The sequence below is a fragment of the Nyctibius grandis genome, chromosome 6 (genome assembly GCF_013368605.1).
Source record: "Nyctibius grandis isolate bNycGra1 chromosome 6, bNycGra1.pri, whole genome shotgun sequence".
NCBI classification, from domain to species: domain Eukaryota; kingdom Metazoa; phylum Chordata; class Aves; order Nyctibiiformes; family Nyctibiidae; genus Nyctibius; species Nyctibius grandis.
In genome coordinates this window covers 31,798,842-31,823,392 of record NC_090663.1, presented here as the reverse complement: position 1 = coordinate 31,823,392, position 24,551 = coordinate 31,798,842, and the positions used below count along the sequence as shown (strand labels likewise).

General features: G+C 45.1%; 1 protein-coding gene across 2 annotated transcripts in view; it reads left to right on the top strand.

The window, feature by feature from the left end:
* Positions 1-24,551, top strand: part of LNX1 (ligand of numb-protein X 1) — a 73,816-nt gene that overhangs the window by 34,949 nt on the left and 14,316 nt on the right. For both annotated transcript variants that reach the window (XM_068403517.1, XM_068403518.1), the window contains exons 3-6: positions 397-552; positions 9,582-9,784; positions 12,563-12,934; positions 22,438-22,575. In XM_068403517.1, coding sequence (XP_068259618.1) covers positions 397-552; positions 9,582-9,784; positions 12,563-12,934; positions 22,438-22,575 — 869 coding nt within the window. The remainder of the gene's footprint in view (positions 1-396; positions 553-9,581; positions 9,785-12,562; positions 12,935-22,437; positions 22,576-24,551) is intronic.

The following is a 24,551-nucleotide window of genomic DNA, read 5'->3' as shown; positions in this document are numbered from 1 at the left end:
AACAACTTCCAGCCTTTTTTTTTGTTAAATATATAGCTTGGGAAGGGCAGTGCTTCTTCCTTTTATATGCCTTTTTCACAGGATTGCTGCTGATTCTGCCTTGACTGAGGATTATTCTCTCCCAGGCTATCACACTCACATGAGATTTTTGTGTGTGGCTGGCAAAACAGACTGGGAATGTGGCAATTCCAGGGTGTGGGACAGAGGTAGGATAACTGTACCCAGATTCAGGCGGGTGCAACCTTGGAGTATCAGCTGCAGCCAGGTGCAAAGGTGAAGTGCAGGCAGCCTTGCTGTTGGTGTTATGCCCCATCGTATGCCGACGGCTGCAGAAATGATGTGGCTCTAGCCCAGAACTGCTGAACTGTATTGGTTTGTTTTTTCCTGCTGTTGCAGCTCGACACTTTGAACGCTCCACTATAAGAAGCAGATCTTTTAAAAAAATAAACAAGGCGTTCAGTGTTCTTCGAAGGACAAAAAGTGGAAGTGCCGTTTCCAACCAGGCTGACCGGGAAAGGGAGACTGTTGGAAACACTGCTGCTGGAGAGGAAGGTAATGCTTTGTTCTCCTTGTGTTATCACTTAAAATGGGATAGGAGACCCTATCCACGTGGGAACTGGATGTCCATGACTGACATGCCTTTCGTGTGGTGGGCTGTGCGTGATTAAAAAAACCCAGAAAACTCAATCTTTCCTATTTTCTTCTTTAAAAAGTTGTTAGTGACTGACAAGCAAGAATATTGCTGGGGTGTGTGGGACCTCACGTAGGACTGTTCTGGTAACAGCCTGCGTGCTACAGCCAACCCAGTATCTCACACACGAGATGTGGGATCTGAGCTTCTGGGATCTATTACTGGAGCTGTTATTGATTTGCTCTATCATTTTGTTCAAGAGGCTTCATCAGCATGTGTCTGTCCCCCTAAAGCAAATGGATCACAGTGATCATACGTTATAGGAAATTCATGAGTTTTGGCTAATGTTTATGAAGCACTGAAAATTCCTAGTGGGAAGATGGTATGAAAGTACAAAGTACTGTAATTATTCCAACACTTCTGTGGGATCCTTAGTGACAGACTTGTATTACCTCAGCCAGGCAGGTAAGAATGCTGTGCTTTGAAACAGCAGGGAGAGGCAAGTTTGTCTGACGTATGTCAAGGATGAGGGGTCTGGCAGGCAGTAACACTTAACGTTTGGCATTCTCAAAGCAATAAGCAAATGTTACTAATTGCTTTGGACCATAATTACAAAGCCAACATTAACATTCATGCATCAAGAGGAAGTGATGATAGAGTGGGAATCATTGTCTTAATCAAGGTCTTCACTGAGCTTATTATTCCTTTGCTTGATGCCTCAGCACCTCACGTCTCTTCCCAGATCAAATGTTCAGGGTAAGGGCTTTAAGAAGACAAAGTATCCAACTTCCCTTTGCTCTGTGTTTCAAGCTGTCATTGAAACCCACACAAAATAAGGACAAAAAGCTGCCAAATACTGTGTTTAGGTGTCATTATTCTTGAAGTGAACTGGAGAACAGTGTTCAATATTTCTTCTGCTTTATTTGCTTATTCCTTCAGGAGAGTTTCACTACATTACTGTGTTCTTGGTGCTTACTCTCCTAGTCCACATACTTGCTAATGTAGCCAAAACAAAACCTGATAATTCAAAATTGTGAACCTTTTCCATAAAAATACTGTGAATCAACTCCTTGGCCTGGAAACATCGTTAATAACTTTACCATCCCAAATATTTTATTATTTTTTCCCAAGTAAAATTTTTCAAGTAAGTTGTCTAGGGCTCTCTTTGAGCAGACAGGTATGTTTCTCATTCCCTAGCAACTGGTCAATCCATTGAAAGCAAAAGCTTTCTGTTCTCAGCTGGAGTGAAACTCTGCATGTCTCAAGCTCACGCTTTTCAAAAGACACCTCTTCAGGATGGGAAACAGACATTTTAATGACCGCTTCCTACCTAGGCTTATAGTTGACATTAGCAATTGTTCCACTGAAAGCTTGGTTTCGTGTCCAGAGTGTGTGGGTGATCTGCATTCCAACAGTACCTATCCAGTAACCCAGTGCAGTCCAGATGTTAACAGAAGGAGATGTGAAGATAACACTGGCCTTCACATTTCCAGCAGAATAAAAAGCGCTGCTGTCTCCTTTTTAAGGGACTTATAATGGGGCTCTGAAATGGCAATCACTCCAGGGCCCCATTGACAGTGTCAAGATTGTCATTCTCTCATTGACTCTGCTTGTGGTTTCATCCCTCTGCACCAAGCATGCCTGTAAACTTCCAAATATATTCTACTGCACTGGAAAAACCAGGTAGGCCTGTAATTACTTAATGAGCAGTTACTCTTATGTATGAGATCACAGAAGCTGGGTACCTAAATTACTGTATTAATTACATATGCAAAGAATGCATTTTGATTACACAGTTCTGGAATTTGGTCTTCAAAAAAATGCAAGCAAGTAACTTGCAGCAATACAAATTCAGCTTTAACAAAGATCTCTACTCAGTCCTTTGCAACAGGTGCTTTGTGTAATGGCATCTCAAAGGCTCTCTGTTTCTTCTTGTTGAAGGAGGAAACGAACATACTTCTTTCTGTAGCAGGTATCATCATCCTGCCAGCTGGGGGCTTGTTTTCTTCTCCAGTTCTGTATGTTTTCTTCTTTTATTTATTTTTTTAAATCCTCACCAGTTCTGAGCAGTCTGCAGTTGGGCTCCTGGTTAGAGCTGCTGATCAGTCTCTAGGGATAGTTACAGTATTCTCTGCCCTGTGCTCGTTAAAGGTCCAGCCCAAACCCATCGGAAAAAGGCAGCCCCATGTGTCTGTCTACCCTTGGCCACCCCACTCTCCTGGGAATGGAGGTGATCCTGTGGGCGGTGGGTTCCTGGTATCAGAGGAGCTTCACCTGGTGTGAAAACTGCTGCTGCCTTGCCCCAAGTTTCACAGGTTCATGTCTGGGACCACCTGATAGCACACCTCATTGCTCCAGGAGATCAGACGGCACCTCACCACCTCTCTGGTGGCTCCTTTCCTCACCAGGCTTAGTCACTGCATGAACAGAATAAAGCTGAGACTGTGCCAGCCTCATAGTGGGCACAGAATGAAATAACCCCTTCTTGCTGATAACCTCTTGTTGATAAAGGAACTGTCAGATCATCTGGCAAAGTTCAATGTATTATAGTCCATCTGTCCCCAGTTTTCAGAATTCCCTCATCTTAGTTCAGATGTCTCTGTTTAATTGGTGTTTTGCCTCTATTTTGGTCAAAGGAGTTCTGAGAATGAAAACAATGGTGCATACCTATGTATTGGCTCTCAGCATCAACAGCACTGATGTCAAATTAACTATTTACACAGTGCAGAGTGTGTAGGTGCCTTTAATCTGAAGCTGATATGTCTGTTGGGCCAATGCTCAGTTGCAATATTACTATGAGGGTGCAAGACAAAATAATCATTCCTGATGTGGGAGAAAAAATATTCCAATAACCATGGCTCTGCTTAACTTGAAGCTGAATGCAGTATTGGTTTTGGAAAACCCCTTTGCTACCCGGGGACAATGAAATATATGATGTATAATGGCAAATGTGTTTCTGTTATAACTACAGCAGAGAAATAGCTATAGTCTAATGCTATCTTATACCTGGATCTGGTAGCAGTCCTGCACCGTGAAGATTACTTCATGATTTCCACTTGCAACCTCTTGTTTGATTTGTTCAAACAACATCATATGCACCCATTTTGGATTTAAGTGATTCAGGCATTCTTTGTTCCTCTGTTTAAATATTTTGGTGACATTTTCAGCAGAGAATTGTTCATTGTCTAAACTGGAGAAAATGTTAGAAGTGAATGAAAAGTGCAAACACCGATGAGAAAATGTTTGGGGGAAGGAGGTGTTAAGATTTTTCTCATTTTTAATAATTTGGTCATTTGTAAATAACCCATGGAAAGAAGTATTTGTCTGTAGTGCAGCACGTAATCTTGTGACACCTACCTGAAAGTAATGTCATTAATAGCACTTACAGCTACAAATAGCTTTCCAGGTCTGAAGTAGAAGTTAGGAAAGTTTAAAAGAGATGGTTTCATTCTGAGACGTAAGGGAAGGTGACAGGGACATCCCTCCGGCACTGATGCATTTACGATGTAATATCTTCTGACTGGATCTACTAGTGTAAATGACCTTGACAATCTACTTAAATGATAAAATATCTCCGAGCAAAGACTGATCCAGTTTTGCTATGCTTATTTGTATCACTGTGCTCTTAGTTTGGCGTCACACTCTTTAAATTCACTTCCAAGAAAGACTATACATATATAGTCTTTACCTAAACTGATCTACAAATACAAGTCATAAACCAGCTAATGCTTTAGAAGGAAAGAATTTGGGAATGCAACTGCAAAAACCTCCATACAGTTTTACAGTAAAAGGGAGCTGTGCTGCTGGTTTTCAAAAATGTTCATCGATTCCATTTTGCAGTCAAGCCATTGTAAAATAAACCAAATTTGTGGTTGCTTGAGGATGTCAAATGTTGTTCAAAGTCAAACTCATTCTTCTTAGTCTCATGGTGGGTGCAGTTCTACAATCTGCTATTGCTTTGCAGTAGTCAAGACCAAGGCAGCCCTGGCAGGCACTGGCAGGACCACAGAACAGACTTTCCTGTTGTGTGGGTGTACCTCACTGCTATCATTCAGTCTGAGCCCGGTTGGATTTTTATATATATATAATATATAAAAGTAGATAGATAGATATTATAATTAATGTTTGCAAAAAGTACATGAAGAAAAAGAAGGTAAGTGAAGCACAGATGGCTCTAGGTATTAACCATTACACGGCACTAAGGCTCTCCATGTGCAGAAAAGAAAGTGGCTTATCCAGACCCAAGACAAGACAGCGCAGCCCAATTTCTGTCTCAGGAAGGCTGCACCCCACAGGAATCCCACACTGTTCCTGTTTTCCCCAAATTTGATTCAGCTGCAGTTCTGATTTCCCAAACCAGCTGTTGGAAATCTTACAGAGCTGGTTCAAAGCACTCTGCTCTAGGACGATGAGCCGGGCAATTTCCAGAAGAAAGAGACTGGCTCTGTAGCATTTCCTCCACTGCAGACCGATAAACTTTGCCTGCTGTAGATGAGAGAGCCACAACTCTTTTGAGACACATTCAACTCTACATCAGTTTCATCTGAGTTTTTTTGGGACTCCTTTGGTGAGAGGAATGTCCAGAAGCAAGAAGAGACATTAGAGCTGGTGTTGCCTTCTACCTGCCCCCTGCATCGAACCAGCATCCCTGGAGAATTAGTGGAAAGCATTAAATCAAAATGATGGCAAACTGCTGGGAGAATGAAATGGTAAATGAAAATCAATTGGGAAGAAGGAGTTGCCGAAAAAAGTCCCACACTAGCTCAAGTGTATATGACACTCACATACACAAGAATTTTCCAAGAATATGTTACACAAGCTTCCTTTAAATTCTGGTGACCAGGTGCAGGGAAGCATGAGTGTGTGTCCCTGCAGATAGCCTTATTTGTGGGAGTGGGCTGGCACCTAACCTCAGTCAGACCTTGTGATCTATGTAAGGACTTGCAACCTGAGACACAAGTTTTGTTTACAGTGACTTTTGATTAATCTGGACTCAAGAGTCATAGCAAACTTTACACGGTGCTTTGCCACACTGGATACTGGGAATGAAGGCAGAAGTTATCCTGATGGCAGCACTGTCAGAAGGAGCACTGTGCACACAGACGTCAGCTGAAACCTGAGCACTGAAGGAACACTACTGTTAAGTACTATAAACTGTGGGGATAAAATATTAAGCATATTTAAAATTTTGTATTACAGTCTCATGGCCACTATACTAAGAAGTGCTTCGTGTCCTACATCGTACCAGACAAGTGGAGTTTACTGTGTAAAGCTGGTCTCTCCTATGTTATTTGTTACCGTAACGGGATGTGTGAAAGTATCAATAAAATTGCACACTAATATAAGGGAAATATTGCTTGAGGAAAAAGCACACACAATCTTTCTGAATGCAGATGACATTTTATTATATTGACAGATTCAGAATGCTCCATGCAACCCCCGGTGACAAAACCACAACACACTGTGGGAAAACCTGCAAGAATCACCAAAAACAAGACAGAAAGTTCACTTCTTTCTAGATTCAGCAGCTCTTCGATATTTAAGGACTGGAAATATAAAATGGTAAAGAAAGGTATGCAATACTCCTGGGTTTTCCTGCTCTGGAAAACCTGGTCAAAGAGAATGGAGAATTCTAATTAAGAGTGTAAGGGCTGGAAAATGGGGTCTGTGCAAACTGTTGCTCCAGCCTCAAAACATTCATGTGTGAATGGTACAAGTCCTCAACCCAGTTGGAGTCCCTTAAATTGGGCTGTTGAGGCCTCATTCACCATACGCATCCAGGTGCTGGAGCAGGGTCCACCTCTCCTGGGTATGGTATATACATAAGAAAAATTCAAGTTGAAGACATTGCTTTCTAGATGGCAACATCTTGAAATAGGCATGGTAGGTTTTGATCAAACTGCACACAACGTATGCAGACTGGTGAAAAAGCAATCATGAATTTTCTTACTCAAAAAAATATGTATTTGTGTGTTTTGTACATTTAGTTTGTCAAACTTACTGTTAGTTTATAAAAATAGGCATTGGCCTTTCACTTATGACAGTCTAGGTTGTTGGTAATACAAATGTCCTTGTGTATGGGATGAAAACAAGAGGCAAGTCTTCAATGAAGAGAGCAGAAATTAAGGGATCATGGAGTTATTTTGGTTGCTTGGCCCATCTGAGGAGAAAATCTTGCAATTTATTAATTATATTCAATAAAGAACACAAATCAAATGAAGACAGGAGGTGAGGCAGTACATTCTGCTAACTATGAAAAGAGAAACCTTAGTGACTTGCAGAGTGGCAAGAAAAATGTCTTGGGAAGATTTGTTTTATTGTAGATTGCACACTTCCTCTAAAAAAATCTGCATAAAGCCATATAGAAAGTCAGCCAAGTGCCACTGCAAGACTTAACAAACCAGTTAAGGCATTGTTCAAGATGCAAAGAAACTTATAAGTTTATACCTTATATAAAGGTATATGGAAGTCTTATGTAAGTGTAGAGACTTGTTCGCTGCCACGTTGCTCTAATTTTGCTCTGAGATAATTACAGACTGAAATAACGTCAGAGTGTCAATAGTTTGTTCAGTCCACAGTTCTCCATGGTCAAGAAACGTAACTGGATAATTTCTTTAGAAAAGTTTTCAGAATGAGGCATGGGAGAATGAGTATTTGAGTCAAAAAGCACAGTTTGTTAGGACATGAGGTGAATCATCATGCAATGGGAAACAGAAGTAGTTCTGCTATAGGGCTGCTTTGGTAGTCTGAAAAATATACAGAGATATTTATTTATGCTATTTCCATGCAGAGAAGATCTGGGGATCCAGATAAATACCCTTATAACCACACTGAGAATTCAAAATGTGCATGCTTATTCTGACACAGGGATCAGGCCTTTAGTGATTTTTGAGGAGTACTTGTATAATCTGACTTCATGCACACCACTGAGATGCCAGAGTTAATTGCCTCTTTCTTCTTACATAGCAGTGGAGAGAGCTTAGCACCTCCAGGGGTGATTTAGTGGTGAAGCGAGTGGTGAAGCGAGTATCATAGAATTGTAGACTCATAGAATATGAGGTTGGAAGAGACCTCAAGGATCATCTGGTCCAACCTTTCTTGCCAAAAGCATGGTCTAGACAAGATGGTCCAGCACCCTGCCCAGCTGAATCTTAAAAGTGTCCAATGTTGGGGAATCCACCACTTCCCTGGGGAGACGTGGTGGATATGGTATCGCTCCCTTTGGGTGCCCACGCACTATAAAGGAAGGCAGAGCAAGTGGATCACTAAATTATGCATTCGGCTTAGAGGCCTGGATTTAGATGGAGTGAATCCACCCTTCAGGCTAGAGAGAAGCCAACGAGTCACAAGCTGGGCAAATAATGTTCAGAAAATAGAGGAGTATGGGGAAAATAAAGCACCTTCCATTCCTGAGATATTAAATTTGTGTGCAAAACTGAAGTTAACCTGTATTAGCTCAGAAAATGCTACTACGAGAGTATAAACTAAATGAATACTTGGATGTTAGGTTGATGAAGGCTGTATAGTTATCTAGATAGACTTTTATTGCCTGTCAACTCTGTGTAAAACCACAAAGTCGAAGTCTGTGCTACCGGTAGGTGCTTTTTACAGACGTGGAGGAAGACGGCTTCCCGCCCCGAAGAGCATATGATCAAAGAAGTGGTAAGGGATGCAACATGGTGTTTCTTAATATTTTTTCTCTGTTCTTTCTTTCCCCTTGCTCTCTCCCAAAAGGTTTTGGTGCCTTGCTGGTTTGTTGCCTGCTAATTCTGTAGTAGAAAATATTTATTCTATCATCTCAGATACTGCTCCGTTAATATTCATTTAATACTTTACCACTATTTGGTAACAGTCACTGTACTTTCATTTCTAAAATAGGTTATAGAAAAAATATTAGCACTTAATTTTTCAACTTACAGGTTTTTCACAGAAGCACTGGGACAAAAAATTCAAAAGCTTTCTCTCACCTATGAGGGATTCAAAATAATTGAAGGCTCATACACCTGTGCTAGAAAACTCACTGGTGCTTTTACTTCAACTTTGCTCACTGTTGAATGTAGATTAAAATTTTGAATTGACCTAGAAGGAAAGAAAGTATTAGTGACATGCTGTTAAAGCAAACATGCTAGTTGAAAAGTAGGGTTTGGAAGAGGATACTCTTATCCAGTGCATTCGAAATACAAAAAGGACCCCTGCCCACCATTAGTCCCTCTTCCCCAGAGCCAGATGGCCAGGGTGAGCACAGATCTTCCCCTCCAGGCACCTTGAGCATACTGTGGTTTTAATACAGACATGTCACAGTAGGAGCCAGTCATTCCCACTTTCCAGAGTTCAAACAGTGATGAAAGGAGAGGGATCTGGTATGGAAACTACTGTGTGCTTTGGGTTGTCCGAGAAATCTTGCCTCTCTGTTAGCTGAAGGTAAAAAAACACTTCCTTGGATGTCACAAGCCAAGCACCCAGTCCTCAGTTATGGCACCAAAAATGGAGGAAAACAGGGCAGCCTGGGATGCTACCAGTGAGACAGGGTGAGTGGCCCACTGCAGCGGGGATGGATGCTTGTCGAAGTGTCCATGCCTATCTGCTCTAGGGCCAGAAAGGAACCGTGGTCTGGTTCAGAGGGGTCTCTGGTGACTAAAAATGTGTTTTGTTCCTTAAAATACTAGCACATGTAACTGTTCTTAAGTACATTTCATCTGTCTGGATTACATCAAAGCTTTAGGGCTGTGTTTTGTAGGGAAAAAAGGAAATCTGAATATATAAATTAAAAAAAGATCCCTTCAAGTTCACTCAGCAACCATTCATATCCTTTCCTCCCCACTTAGTATAAATCACATCCACACATAAACCCTAGTTTGGATAACTGGCAGGTACTTGAAGTTGTGTGGTGCATGTTTTGACAAAGCAGAGCTGTGACGTCAAATAAACACCTTACAATGTGCATTTCCAGGTTTTCCCAGGTTGTATCACCTGATTCCAGATGGGGAAATTACCTGCATTAAGATCAACCGTACCGATCCCCATGAAAACCTGGCCATTAGGATTGTGGGAGGCAGTGAGACTCCTTTGGTTCACATTATTATACAGCATATTTATCGAGATGGGGTAATTGCCAGAGATGGAAGATTGTTGCCTGGAGACATGATACTAAAGGTACGGTACTGTGGAGGTACAAGATACAAGTATCCTAAAAAAGAATAAGATGGTATAAGTCAATCATGAGATGAGATTTGCAATGTTTCTTGTTTGTGTGGGTAGAATAATGCGTGCAGAAAGACGTTCAGTTCCTCTGCATGCTGTGATGATTTCATTCGTTTCAACAGTTTCTGAGGCTCATAGATTTGTTTATTTTTCCTACTCTTTACCAGGCCTCTCTGATTTCTACCCAAATATGGTAGATCCGAAATGCAATGTAGAGCAATAGACTGTTGGTATTTCTGACCCAGTGGTGCAAATGTTTTTTTCTGACAGCAGAGCCTGGGCTTTTTGCCCAGTTTGTTTCTACTGAACTGTGGGTTTAAATCTCAGTTATTGAGGTTTCCATTGCCTTACATCCCATTTACACCAGGATAGGTGATAGTGGCCTGATCAGGGTTAAGTTATTTCAGCATCAAGCTCCTCTGCATGATGTGTTCAGCACTGCAGACCGTGAGATGCTGCCCACTATTTCGGGAGTGTTGCTCCACAAGCAGCCACAGGTGAAATCTCTAAGAACAACCTTGAGCAGCATTCAGGCATTAGCTGTTGGCCTCTATTTCTGCTTCTGTTTCTATGGAAATGTATAACAGATGAACAAGAATTAGGCCAGATGGTTAAAGATCATGTATCTTGTGAGCAGTGGCTTCAGCAATAGCTTTTGAATGGGAACTGCACTCTCAGCTGCCCCAGCGACTTGGAGCTCTGCAAGGATGCTAAATTATATTAATGCTTCAATCCTTAGGAGAAAAGAGTGGTGACAGAAAGGACTAGTTCCTTTCCTTGCTTGCGTGCTTTGATGATGTGTAGTTGGAGTGCACAGGTATAATCACATTACAAGCCAAAGGTACAGCTGCAGCTCACCCAGGTATACCCAAAGCAGCTTAAATCAGCTAGCTCAAATATTGGTGACAGCGTTGGCCAGAGATGACAAAGAGCTCAGCATAGGTTTTCCAAACTACAGGTAAACATTTGAGCAGGCTGCTTTGTTCACTGTGGGCCATGCTGCCATGGATAGACTGGTGCTGGTACCCAGGCTAACCAGTGCAGCATTAGCTGGGATAAGGCTACAGGAGCTGGAAGTGGGGTGGACTGCAAGGTCTGACATGCATATCTCAGTGTCGTCTTCCAGGTGGGACTCTGGATGCCCATCTTACTGCCTGCTCTGGCATGCCTGGCTGGTAGGGTTAGTAAGTAGTTCTCCCAGCCCTACTGACTTCTTCCATTACATATTCCATGTGATTGATTATTAAGGACACTGTCCTTTGCAGTTCAGAGCACCACCTGTAAGCCACCATGCTTTCCTAGCTTTTGCTGACCCCAGTGGTAGCTGAGGACACTTGGGGCATGCCAGGGTTGTGACATGCCTTCTGCTTCATGTCTGACAGACTGTGGCCAAAGGGATTTCTCAGGATCATGATGTGGGCATACTTTGCTCTGGCACTGTTTAAACATGCCTCTGGATTGTGGTTCCAGGTGGCAGCTGGGTGAGGGTCACCCAGTCATGCTTTTCGGGGAGGCTTTTTGTCCTGGTGCCAGCACAGAGCAGCAGAGTTAATGGCATCACTGAGCCAAAAGTGTTCCTGCAGGGAACATTCAAACTGCAGTGGGAAGCTGTGATTGCAGCACGGATGGGCCTGGCTCAGCTCTCCCCAGCCGTGGCTGACTGCCTGGGGATTCACCAAGGATTCCCAGCAATTTCAGCCCCATGCTGGTGCAGCTCATGCCGTTCGTGGTACCCAAGCTGGCAACTTAAAGTTAGTTGAGCTGTGTCTCTAGGGGTGCAGTCCTTCCATCAGACCTCAGTGTGGACAGCCCCATCTTGCCCCCACAGGCAGCCTGCAAAAACAAACACCAGTCGAATGCTTTTTTCTGTGCTGGGGAACATTTCTGCTGCAGTTTGGAGATGTTTCTTAATATTTAAATGGTTCAACCTGTGCAATGTAAAACTACGTGGAAGTAACTTATCTGATTCAGGTTTTCCAGCCAGCAACGGATTACAACCTTGCAACTGGTTTTCATTTAGCAGTGATAAAGCGCAATGCCTAGTCACTTACACACAGACATGACAGGATTGACTGGAAGCTCTTTTTCTCCTCTTTCTTCTCCCCAGCCAAATTAAAGTGGCGGTTATGCAGCTTTACCACCATCTGAGATAAATCTTACCTGGAAAACACTGAGAAATGTAAAAAGTCCAGTTGTCTGGTGTGGCATATCAGCATAATTGCTAGTAAATATCCAGGACATTTAAACTTATACTTGAGGCTCTTTTCTTCACTTTAATTAGAGATTCATTACTGGGAAACATTTTTTTTTTACTGTACCTAGAACAGCTGGGAGATAATGAAGAAGAGAAACAGCAGGAAAGCGGTGGGAGTGAAAGGAAAGGCTGGCAAGGCGATTTAAAATCAGAAGCTAGTGGAATAAAACTAAGATATATGAAAGGATATTGGAGCTTGGGAAAGAGCAATAATAAAGCTGAAAAATAACATGTATGTCTGGAGACTATCAGGGAGAAAGGGGAAAAAAAAAGGCAGAAAGTGTCTGTACAGCACGTCCTTTCCTTGGGGGGAGCACTGTGTGTTCTGCACCACAAACTTGGCCTCCTGCGTGACACAGTTTGAAATAGCACATGTCACTTTGTAAGAAGACATCTGTGTAAATAGATCTGCCCTCTCCAGTGCCAGTTCAGATTAGATGGTCTTTCTGATGTTGATTTATGCTTCTCTCTTCCAGGTAAATGGCATGGACATCAAAAATGTGCCTCACAACTATGCCCTGTCAATCCTGAAACAACCCTGCCACGTGCTCCGACTGACAGTTCTCCGAGAGCAGAGGTATCGATGCCGAAACAGCGGACTTGCCCTTGATGCTCACTGCAGTAGAGACAACAGTTTCCATGTCGTGCTAAACAAAAGCAGTCCGGACGAGCAGCTGGGAATAAAGCTGGTCCGCAAGGCCGATGAACCGGGGGTTTTTATTTTCAACTTGCTGGAAGGTGGCGTAGCGGCCCGTGATGGACAGCTTCAGGAGAACGACCGGGTGTTGGCCATCAATGGGCATGATCATCGGTACGGCAGTCCGGAGAGTGCAGCCCAGCTGATACAGGTTTGTCACCACCACTTTGACCCTGATTTCTGAACTTTACAAAAACCAAGCAGTGTATTTTCATTGTTCATAGCAAAGCAGGGGCCAAACTTAATGCATGTGTATTTGGGGGAGGGAAGGAGATGTGTCAAGCTCAGATGGGAATTTACACCTCTCAAAGCTCCTTGATTTCACTGTGGGTACAAGGGTGAATCACAGAATCACAGAATCACAGAATGTTAGGGATTGGAAGGGACCTCGAAAGATCATCTAGTCCAATCCCCCTGCCGGAGCAGGATTGCCTAGACCATATCACACAGGAACGCGTCCAGGCAGGTTTTGAATGTCTCCAGAGAAGGAGACTCTACAACCTCTCTGGGCAGCCTGTTCCAGTGTTCGGTCACCCTCACCGTAAAGTAGTTTTTCCTCATATTTATGTGGAACCTCCTGTGTTCCAGCTTGCACCCATTGCCCCTTGTCCTGTCAAGGGATGTCACTGAGAAGAGCCTGGCTCCATCCTCATGACACTTGCCCTTTACATATTTAGAAACATTAATGAGGTCACCCCTCAGTCTCCTCTTCTCCAAGCTAAAGAGACCCAGCTCGCTCAGCCTCTCCTCATAAGGGAGATGTTCCACTCCCTTAATCATCTTCGTGGCTCTGCGCTGGACTCTCTCTAGCAGTTCCCTGTCCTTCTTGAACTGAGGGGCCCACAACTGGACACAATACTCCAGATGCGGCCTCACCAGGGCAGAGTAGAGGGGGAGGAGAACCTCTCTCGACCTGCTAACCACACCACTTCTAATACACCCCAGGATGCCATTGGCCTTCTTGGCCACAAGGGCACACTGCTGGCTCATGGTCATCCTGCTGTCCACTAGGACCCCCAGGTCCCTTTCCCCTACGCTGGTCTCCAACAGGTCTGCCCCCAACTTGTACTGGTACATGGGGTTGTTTTTGCCCAGATGCAGGACTCTACACTTGCCCTTGTTATATTTCATTAAATTTCTCCGCGCCCAACTCTCCAGCCTGTCCAGGTCTCTCTGAATGGCTGCGCAGCCTTCCGGCGCGTCAGCCACTCCTCCCAGTTTTGTGTCATCAGCGAACTTGCTGACAGTGCACTCTAATCCCTCATCCAAGTCATTAATGAATATATTGAATAGAACTGGTCCCAGTACCGACCCTTGCGGGACTCCGCTAGACACAGACCTCCAACTGGACTCTGTCCCATTGATCACCACTCTCTGGCTTCTTTCCTTCAGCCAGTTCACAATCCACCTCACTACCCGATCATCCAGACCACGCTTCCCCAGTTTAGCTGCGAGGATGCTGTGGGAGGCCGTGTCAAACGCTTTACTGAAATCGAGATAGACCACATCCACAGCTTTACCATCATCTATCCACTGGGTAACATCCTCATAAAAGGCTATCAAGTTGGTTGAGCATGACTTCCCCTTGGTGAAGCCATGCTGAGTGCCCCTAATGATCCCCCTATCCTTGATGTGCCTAGAGACAGCACCAAGGACAAGTTGTTCCATCACCTTTCCGGGGATGGAGGTGAGGCTGACCGGTCTATAGTTACCCGGGTCCTCCTTCTTGCCCTTTTTGAAGACTGGAGTGACATTTGCTTTCCTCCAGTCCTCAGGCACCTCTCCCGTTCCCCATGACTTAGCAAAGATGATGGAGAGTGGCCTAGCAATGACTTCCGCCAGCTCCCTCAGCACCCGTGGGTGCATCCCATCAGGGCCCATGGATTTATGGACGTCCAGATTGCTTAATTGGTCCCTGACCCAGCCCTCATCAACCAAGACAGATTCCTCCTCTATCCTGACTTCTTCTGAGGCCTCAGGGGTCCGGGGCTCCTCAGGACAGCCTCCAACAGTATAGACAGAGGCAAAGAAGGCATTCAGTAACTCTGCCTTCTTTTTATCCTCTGTCTCCAGGGCCCCCACCTCATTCATCAGTGGGCCTACATTGCCTCTAGTGTTGGCTTTACCTGCAATGTATTTGAAGAAGCCCTTTCTGTTGTCCTTGACCTCTCTTGCAAGGTTTAATTCCAAGGAGGCCTTAGCTTTCCTAGTTGCCTCCCTACATCCTCTGACAACAGACTTCTATTCCTCCCAAGTGGCCAGTCCCTCCTTCCATGATCTGTACACCCTCCTCTTCCACTTGAGTTTGCCCAGCAGTTCCCTGTTTAACCATGCAGGTCTCCTGGTACCATTCCTTGACTTCCTACTTGTTGGGATGCTCTGATCTGGAGCTCGGAAGAAGCAGTCCTTGAATGCTAACCAACTATCTTGGGCCCCCTTACCTTCTAGTACCCTGTCCCATGGGATTTCCCCTAGCAATTGCTTGAAAAGGCCAAAGTTGGCCCTCCTGAAGTTCAGGGTTGTAATTCTGCTAGCTATTCTGTTCCTGCCACATGAGATCCTGAACTCTACCATCTCATGGTCACTACAACCAAGGCTGCCCTCAACCTTCACCTCTTCAACCAGACCCTCCTTGTTAGTGAGGATAAGATCCAGCAGCACTCCTCTCCTAGTTGGCTCATCCACCATTTGCATCAGAAAGTTATCATCAATGCACTGCAGGAGCCTCCTGGACTGAGGATGGCTGGCTGAGTAGGCCTCCCAGCAAATATCAGGGTAGTTGAAATCCCCCATGACAACCAGGCCCTGTAATTGCGAGACTGCTCTCAGCTGCCTGTAGAAGGCCTCATCACCCTCCTCATCCTGATCTGGTGGCCTGTAATAGACACCCACAACACTATCACCCCTGCCAGCCTGCCCCTTAATTCGCACCCACAAACTCTCAACTCGCTCCTGATCCGCCCCTGGACAGAACTCAATACATTCTAGCTGCTCACTCACATAAAGAGCAACTCCACCACCTCTCCTTAGCGGCCTGTCTTTCCTGAAGAAGACATAGCCATCCATGACCACATTCCAGTCATGCGAGGTGTCCCACCAAGTCTCTGTAATTGCCACTAGATCATAGCCCCCCCGACCAAACACGGATTTCCAACTCCTCCTGTTTATTCCCCATGCAGCATGCATTGGTGTACAGGCATTTCAGGGAGTGAGCTGAGCACACCGATTTCACCCCAGGGGGATGGGAGGCCTCCTGGTCTACCTCAACACTAGAGCGTTGCCCCAGTGCTGCAAGCCCAGCTACTACCCCATCCCCCTTCGAATCTAGTTTAAAGCTCTCCGAATGAGCCCTGCTAATTCCTGTCCCAGAACCCTTTTGCCCTTACGACATAAGCCTTTCCCATGTATTACCGTCACACCTGTTGTCTTATAAAACCAGCCATTATCAAAGAACCCAAAGCCCTGCCTGTAGCACCAGTCTCGTAGCCAGGCATTAATAGAGAGAATCCTACTATTCCATCCCACGTCATCACCTGAAAATGGAAGGAGGGAGGAGAAAACAACTTGTGCCCCAGACTCTTTCACCAGCCGTCCTAGGGCCTTGTAGTCTTTCTTCATCCCCCTCAGACTACGGGATGCAGCTTCTTCCCCACCTGTCTGGAAGATCAGCAGGGGGTAGTAGTCTGTGGCCTTCACCAGGTTGGGGAGTTTCCTGGTGATATCCCTGATTCGGGCTCCAGGCAGGCTGCAGACCTCCCTGTGATGGGGGTCAGCTCTGCATATTGGGCCCTCAGATCCCTTTAGGGAGGAGTCTCCAACCACTAAAACTCTTCTCTTCCTCCTTGTGGAGGAGGTAGCTATACGCCTGTCAGGTTTTTCTGACTGTGGTGGGACCTCTGATATAGGTTGCCTCTCCACCACATCCCCATTGGACCGGCTGTACTCCACTAGGGCTTCATATCTATTGCTCAGAGGCACCTGTGGAGGCAAGGTAGGCAAGGAGGGCACTCGCCTTTTGCCACGGCCATAGACTTGCCTCCACTCACTCCTCTCCTCTAGGTTATTGTTTTCCACCTGAGAGGGGCAGAGTACAGGGGTCCCTCGATCCTGGGAGCTCTCCGGCAGGTGCTCCCATTTTTTTTGTTGCAGGGAGGGCAGAGCCTGGCTCCACCAGTCTATCTCCATTTCAGCCTCCCGAATGCTCCTAAGCCTTTCTACTTTGGCTTGAAGCCTTTCAACCTGGCTTTGCAGCTGTGCCGCTCGGCCGAGCAGATCATCTACTTGCTCACAGCGCACGCAGCCCCCTGACACCACAGAGACGCTGTAGCATTCCCTGCAGCCTGCGACCTGCACCATCGCCTCCTTCCGTGGGAGCTCTGTCTGGGTTCCCACATCCATTTTGGTCTTCTTCCACCGGGTAGCTACCATTGTTCTTTCACTGAACTGGGAAATACCTGCTGGTGACACCCCTGGTTCACAGCTCCTTGGCACCTTCCTCGCCTTGTGCACTGGGAGGGAGTCAGCGCCCTCCCCAACGAGCTGCAAACTGCTGCGGCCTCTCCCGCCCTGGGACACACCCAGTCACAGCTGAGTCTCCCTCTCCCTTCTGGGCAGGGACTAGTCCCTGTCCTCCAGGAGACTTTTTATCACCCAATCACAGGGGGGTGGTGCGTTTAAATCGCTTAAATCGCCCGCGGTGTCTCCGGCTATGCCCCCTCCTCTCCTGATTCATTGCCAGGAACCTCTGGGTCCGGGTCCGGGGTGGGGGGGAAGCAGCTCGGGGCTGATGCTCGTGGCGGGGGGGGCGGCATGGACTCTCGCAGTGATGCCTGCTACCATCGGGCTTTGTAATGTACAGATCAATGTAAACATCCATATACTCTGTGCATCACCAGAGTGATACCATCTGCCAAAAGGCAGGCCAGCCTGCACCCTGGGAGCACTGGGTCTGGCTGGGTTCTGACTCTTCCAGCTCAGAAGGAGCCACAGTGCTCCCTGGTGCAGCCCTGGCGCAAACCAGAGCAGCCTAAGGCAATGGACATCATGTTTCAGGATGAGCATCATCCTCCCTGACTCGGTGACTTTCCACGGATGTGTTTTATGACTGAAGGTACTCCATACCTTGTAGATATTTCTTACCTAAACCCAGCATATGGAAATCCAGATGTTTTGGAAAAAAAAAGGATCTGTAGCTGTAGTTTTTATAAATCTCTATTTAGACTCGCATGGAGAACTAAAGGGATGCCTCTGCAACGCACTGAAGTCTTATCACAAAACTGTCAGAAAAAAACCCAGTGCCTTTCTCAGCTACAAAATCAGTCAGCTTCTGCCTAATTTCCCCTCCAGAACCATTTTCATTTGTTTTCTTTCTTTACAGCCTACGTTTTTAGAAAACTTCAACATAAAAAGCAAAGCCAAGAATCTTTTGTTGTTTTTATCTCGTATTTATAGCAGTTATTATAATTGTGCAATTTTACATTTCATTTGGAGGCATGTGGAGTGTTCACATATTGAAGAGCTTCATGTGCCTCAATAACAAGATGTCAAATCAGGCCGACTGCTTCCCTTTTCCGACAGATTGTAATCAGGGTAACACAAGTCGGGCTGAAAGAAGCATTCAAAATCATGCATTTTGCAGAAAGGGCTCCTCCTGTAGCATAGTTTCACAGTTGGCTGTAGCACGCTTTTATTGAGACATGTATAGCACAGGTAAAGAAAACTGCATCCCCTTGCATAATGCCAGTTGTTGAAATTCTGGTCCAGCATTTTTCTGGATTACTTCATGTAGCTCACTAACTGGGAGCACAAGGCGGCAGAGGTTTAAATTCTCCAAGGGGAACAAGTCTGGAATGAAAACCTTTCTAAAAAATTGGTATTCTTGGAACAGTTCTTTATGGCTACAAAACAAGGCAACAGTGTTTCATAAGCAAAAAACACATGCAGCCCAGAGATGAAATGGAAAAAATGACTAATGAGACCATTCACACACAAGTGTTTAAAAAAGCAACTAAAGCTCTTATTGGGTTCCAAAGAGTGGATGTTATTTATAACAATGCTTGAAATGCACACCAGTCCCTGGGAATTTAAACAATATGCCCATCAAAGGGGAGACTCAGGTTTCCAAACAGCCAGGATCACGTTACATTGATGTGAGCTCTATGAATCACGTTTGTCTAATGCTAGATTCCCAGAACCTGTGTCATTTTTGTCATGTTTTTTCATCAATTATCATTTGCCTTTCCTGTTTCCATGTTATGCCAGAGAAAAACCATTATACTGAAGCCACAAGTGTTTTGCATTTGCTTCTTACACAAAGGGATGTTTTACTGTGTCCTCTGATTTCTCAACAGTTCCCTGCCTGTTGAGACCTCAACATGTGTCACTCAGTACATTGAGGTCTTCCCATTAATGGTGGTGGAAGCTTCAAATACACAATCGGTTTCTTTAAAACTAGAATTAACATTCACTAAGAGGTAGCGGTGGCTTGTTAGGCCAAGCACAGCTGGGAGAACATCAGATTTCTGTGGAATCTGATTAGTTTTGACTTCTAAATAATGAATAATTGAGACAAATCTGAACCTTCAGACCTTTAGCAATCATACATTAGCATATATGAAGCAGTTGTTAGTCAGTAGATTAGGTGTCTGGCTGTTTATAAACTCAGTCACAAGAACTGAAATGAAGAAAATGCATAAAGTGCTAATTAGGAACGTGCACACATCATAACACTTGGGCGTTTGCAGCTTCCCATTTGTCGCGTCATCTTCAGTCACGGCCTTGTGTCAGATGTGGCACTTTTAATCTAAATAACGTGCCATTCCACATCTGTTTTCCATGGGAGTGACAAGAAAAGGAACAAGGTAACAGACCAGTGGGCGCTTGTGTGCGCACATCAAGCCGAGCTGCACGGGTTGAGCCAGACTTTACTGCTCCCAGATGTTCGCCCTCCTCTCCCTCTCTCCCCCACCACAGTCCAGAGCAGCTGTGATGGGCGCACAATCCCCTCTCCATCACGACAACCACCACCGGCAGAAAGCAGGTCGTGATGGGCAGCGCATCCACATTCCATCATCCCTCCAAGAAATGGGGCAGCTTCTGCCGAGAGCAGCATTGCTGCCTTTTTTTTAAAATGCAATTGCCTACTAGATGGTCAGAAGTTGCCACCGTGTCTTTGCCCCCCTGCTTGATTTGCTTTGGCTGTAACCCAAATTTTCATTCTAGTAGATTGTTTCAGCTATTACTTGCATTCGGTCTCAAAGCTAACCTCATTTCTTTAATTCTTGCTTCAGCATAAAAAACAGAGAAGGAATTATGGGAAAAACAAGTGATAGGGAGGGAGAGAGGGATCAGAATGAAGCAGTAATTAACATTCTGATCAGTATAAATGTTAATGGGTTTTTATATAGAAGTACATAAATACAAAAGCTGGTCTTGTTGTTTGGATAACTTTTTAAAACACTCTGGACTTCTGAGAAATTACTCAACTTGACTGACCTGGAGACAAATGTGACATTGCAATAGAAACTCTTGTTGAACTTTTGCTAGTTGGTTCTAGAAGAATTAATCACATTTACTACCTTCCTCTAAATAACCAACTTTGAGACTAACCATGTGGCAGCATATGAGTTTTAAACAGAAGTTGTGTAACTTAAAGTTGCTGTTTTAGAGAAAACTGGATTTTCATGGAGCCATGTGCCCTTAGGAGGTTTAGTCTTGTATTGTTCAGTTCCATTTCAAACATATTACAAACTAGGGACCAGGGTGGTTTCCTTTCTCCCAAGATACAGCATTCTGCTTTTGGGTACCAGTTGAGTCCAGAGTCCAGGAATTAATATTCCATAAAACCAGACATTGAAAAAATACCTAGAAAGTTATTTTTGAAATATGTGTGAATGTACAAAATGGTATGTTATGACACGTGGAGATTTTAGTTACTGGTGAGAAAAACTAGCACCCCCCAAGATACTGAGAAAGTAACAAAGTGCACATTTTTTACTGAGTATCACCTTGCTTGGAAATAGCACAGCCTGAACATGCAGATTTCAGGCTTGAAGTTGGAGGTTTAGTAGAGGTAGGTTGCAGGTTGCTTTTATTTAACTATCGTGACATTTTTCAAAAGCACTTTTTAATTCTCAGCTACTACTATTGAATCCAGCTCCAGAAAAGACAAACCAAACTATAAAAACAGAAATCCCAAGGGCCTCCTCTGGCTTCTGTTAATTGTCTGTGGGAGATTTGATTTCAATAGCGCAACTGGATCTGGGTTTGTTTTGCAGCTGCTTGTTCAACGCCAGCTGTCCTTGGAGCTTCTCCCCAGCGAGCAGGGCACGTCCGCGTGCCAGCAAGCCATTCTGGAGGTCTGATGCCGCCAGGGCTGTGGTACCAACAAGCATCGCTACTGCAGCCCCAGGGTGATCAGACCCCCAGAGGTGCTTGCAGGGGTGTCCATGTTAGATACCGAGCAGTTCCTCAGTAATGACCTGTGAGCAAGCAGGCAGGAGTCCCTCTGGAGACAGGCCCTTAAGAGCCCCTCCTGCCTGCCACAACACCAAGGTCTTTAGCCTGGAGAGAAGGAGATTAGAGGATTAATTTTTTATCTTCTGAGTATGCTTCTATAGCATTGAGGTTATTTCTACAGTTCAGTTTAGTATGTCAGTTTGCCTTTATGGCAGATGTCTATGATTTACCCAGCTAAACCCCACTCCCTCTCAGCTCTATCTTTGCATCACCGCTGTTGTGAATAGATTCACATGAGCCTCACTGAGGGAAGATGAAGCCATTTGCTTCTAGGGAAACAGTGCTGATTCAATAAGAAAAAATTCACTGTACACAGAACTATTAACACTAATATCAGGCACACAGAGAACATCTTAAAAATAATGAGCAAACATAACTCAGTAGAAGCTTTGCAGCATCTCTCAGGCATATACGTTGTGCAAAAAAGGCCCAGAAGCATTTTGAGCTGATTTTGGTTTAATTGTTTTTGCAGTTCCTGTTCCTAGAGTGAGAGTTTGGGCTAGCTTCCCATCCTAAACTCCATTACTCTGTGTGCTTACTTGTGCCCTCCCTCTTTCTCAGTGCTGTGGTGCAGTAGGATTTTGCTTCTCGAAATGGAAGCAAAAAAGGGACTACACAACCCTTTCTTTAAGCTGCCTTAAATTTGTCATACTCACTGTATGCAGGTGGACTCAGTTACATCGTTTATTCCCCAATTTCATCAGCCAAGGCTTGAGCACATCCCTTGCTACAGGGTTAGGTGCATCTTTTTCAGAGTTCCCGTCCGGCAGCAGCAGCTCTGGTGGTCTGTCTCTCTCCCATGGCAAGCACATTGCTGCTCTGCAGTGGTGTACGCAGGTGTGTGCGAGAGCTGATCAGCACTCACTGTGGTGGATCACTGTTTCCAGCCAAATTTGGGGTGGATAGGAAGGGGTTTTCAGAGTTAACATCAAATTTTCAAGAGAAGTATTAAGTAGTTGGCGGTAAATTTTTATGGACTTTATTGACCTGAACTGATGCTACTGCTTTATGCCATTGCAATCACGTTAGTGGGAAATACAAACTTAAAGGATTCATGTTTCGTGAATCTTCTGGGGCTGAAGTGCAGGGGTTTATTGCGCCGGGGCGGTGGGATTCATGCTGTACCTTCTCCCACAGGCCAGCGAGAAGCAGGTTCACTTTGTCGTGTCACGGCAGACCAGGCAGCAGACCCCCGACATCTTGCAGGAGACGGGCTGGAGTTACAGTGGTGGCAGCCCCCAGCCCTGTCCCGCTGAGAGAAACAACCCCAGCAAGGTGAGGGCACGAGCGCTCGCACAGTTTCTCTGCCGTCCGTGGGACGGGGGACTGGGAGGGCAGCTAGCGTTTTCGTGTCTCGAGGTGTTATCTCTGATTTCTGTCACCAGAAAAAGCATGTCTTATTTCACAATGGAAACATAAAAACTGTGCTCCTCATCATTTACACACTGCTTCTGCCCTGACTCCCTCTGGGGTGGGGAGAGAAGGAGGAGGTGAAGGCCAGTGGTGGGGCAGGGGGCTGACGTGCACACAGCGACCTGGCCGTGGGCACGGACCTGGCCGGCAGTGCAAGCCAGCACAGGGCAACGCGCTCCGACGAAAATCAGCAGCTTATCTGAAGTTTCTCCATTTGGAACAAAGTCTTCAGGCAAAAAGCTTTCATGTGCTGGCTTGAGAGATTCCCATAAGCTACTTGAAAATTACGGTAATTAGTAGTCTGTTGTTCTTTTCTTAAGATACCCCTGCCCTGACCCAGCTGGCAGTTCAGCAGCAGCCGACTGCTGCAGTCTCCGTGGCCGCTGCAAGCATGTTGTCTTTCTGTGGAGCTTCAGATCCAAAATGTGTTGGTTCTGCTCTGGCAGCACCTGGTGCTCGCCTGGGATGGGGGCTGCAAGGGCCGGCAACGTGCAGCACAGACAGACCCGACCCAGGGCCACACAGCACAGAGCAACCATCTCACCCAGATATGGCTCTGGTTACCAAACTGTCCCTCCAGCCACTCTTCTGTACCCCTTTACATCGGGTGTTTAGTGCATTTAGACTTGCAATGTTGTCTCTGCATAAGGCAGGGAGACTCTCATGGTCAAGTATATGAGGTTTTAAAGCAGAAACCAATGAAGCAAGACCTTTGAAAATACCTTTTCTGAGTTTACTCAACGTTATCCTTCGCGCTATAGACAGAACAAGGTATGTCCTTGCAGGACCTGAATTTATTTCACTAAAGTCACATGCCTGGCTAATTTACATTAATTACTCTGAGTGTCACCACCTATGCAAATCCTTGTGAGCTGGTTCCCTGGCCACCCATGCCAGGAGTGCATCAGGGACGTGGGCATGCAAGGCTGGTTTAAATCCATCTTACCTGATGGGCAGCCAGATGTGTCCTTAAAGTGACCTTTGGACTGAACCATCTGTCAGATCGGGTGCACAGCTGTCAGCCAGTAGAAACGCCCAGCTCCGCATTTTACAAATGCTTAAAGATACCCATTTTTCGCAGTTTTTCTTTTTTTTTAAAACTACATTATTCAGTGTTTTTATGTGTAAAAAATATACTAGTGTCTATTTATCTATGTTTAGTTTCCCTTTTCCACGAAGCCACAATCACAGCCTTTGTTAGGTGAGACTTGATCAGCAGGAGTTAAACCAGAGAGCAGAGTCAATGCTCAGTAGCTACTAACTGGTAGCAAATAGTGCCCAACTGATCATGCATCTGCAAGGCATTATTTCCTAATGAAGTAATGATTTCCTTAGGGACAAATGTGTAGGACAGCAATTAGCTTGTGTTGCTACTGTATGATTTCTAGTGAAGCTCCAAGCACCTGCTAGCTCTACCATGTTGATCTGATTGATCGATACCACATGGGATTATTTGGGAATGTACTTGTCTTCCATAAACTGCCCCAGATCCTTGTTTTCTCTTGCTGTACCGAGAGGTGCTAGATGGGAATTCTTGGTAAATCCAACACTATTTTGGGTAGCTGTGAGATTGAAGGGTCAATGTTGACCTTGCAACAGCCCTTTAAAGACTAATGAATCATCATATGTTGGATAGGTCATGGTTTTTAGGGGGATTTCCAGTTTGCCACAAGAGATGGGTGCTACATAAGCACATGAGTGGGTGTACTGCTGTGGGCTTCGTGTTTAGTGCCACCATTTGGGCACTTTCCAGGGAAGATCACGGGCAAAAAAAGAAATTCTGAGCTGTTCCTAACTCCCTTTAGCTTTGTGTGTGTGCTATGGAGGTCTTGTATCAG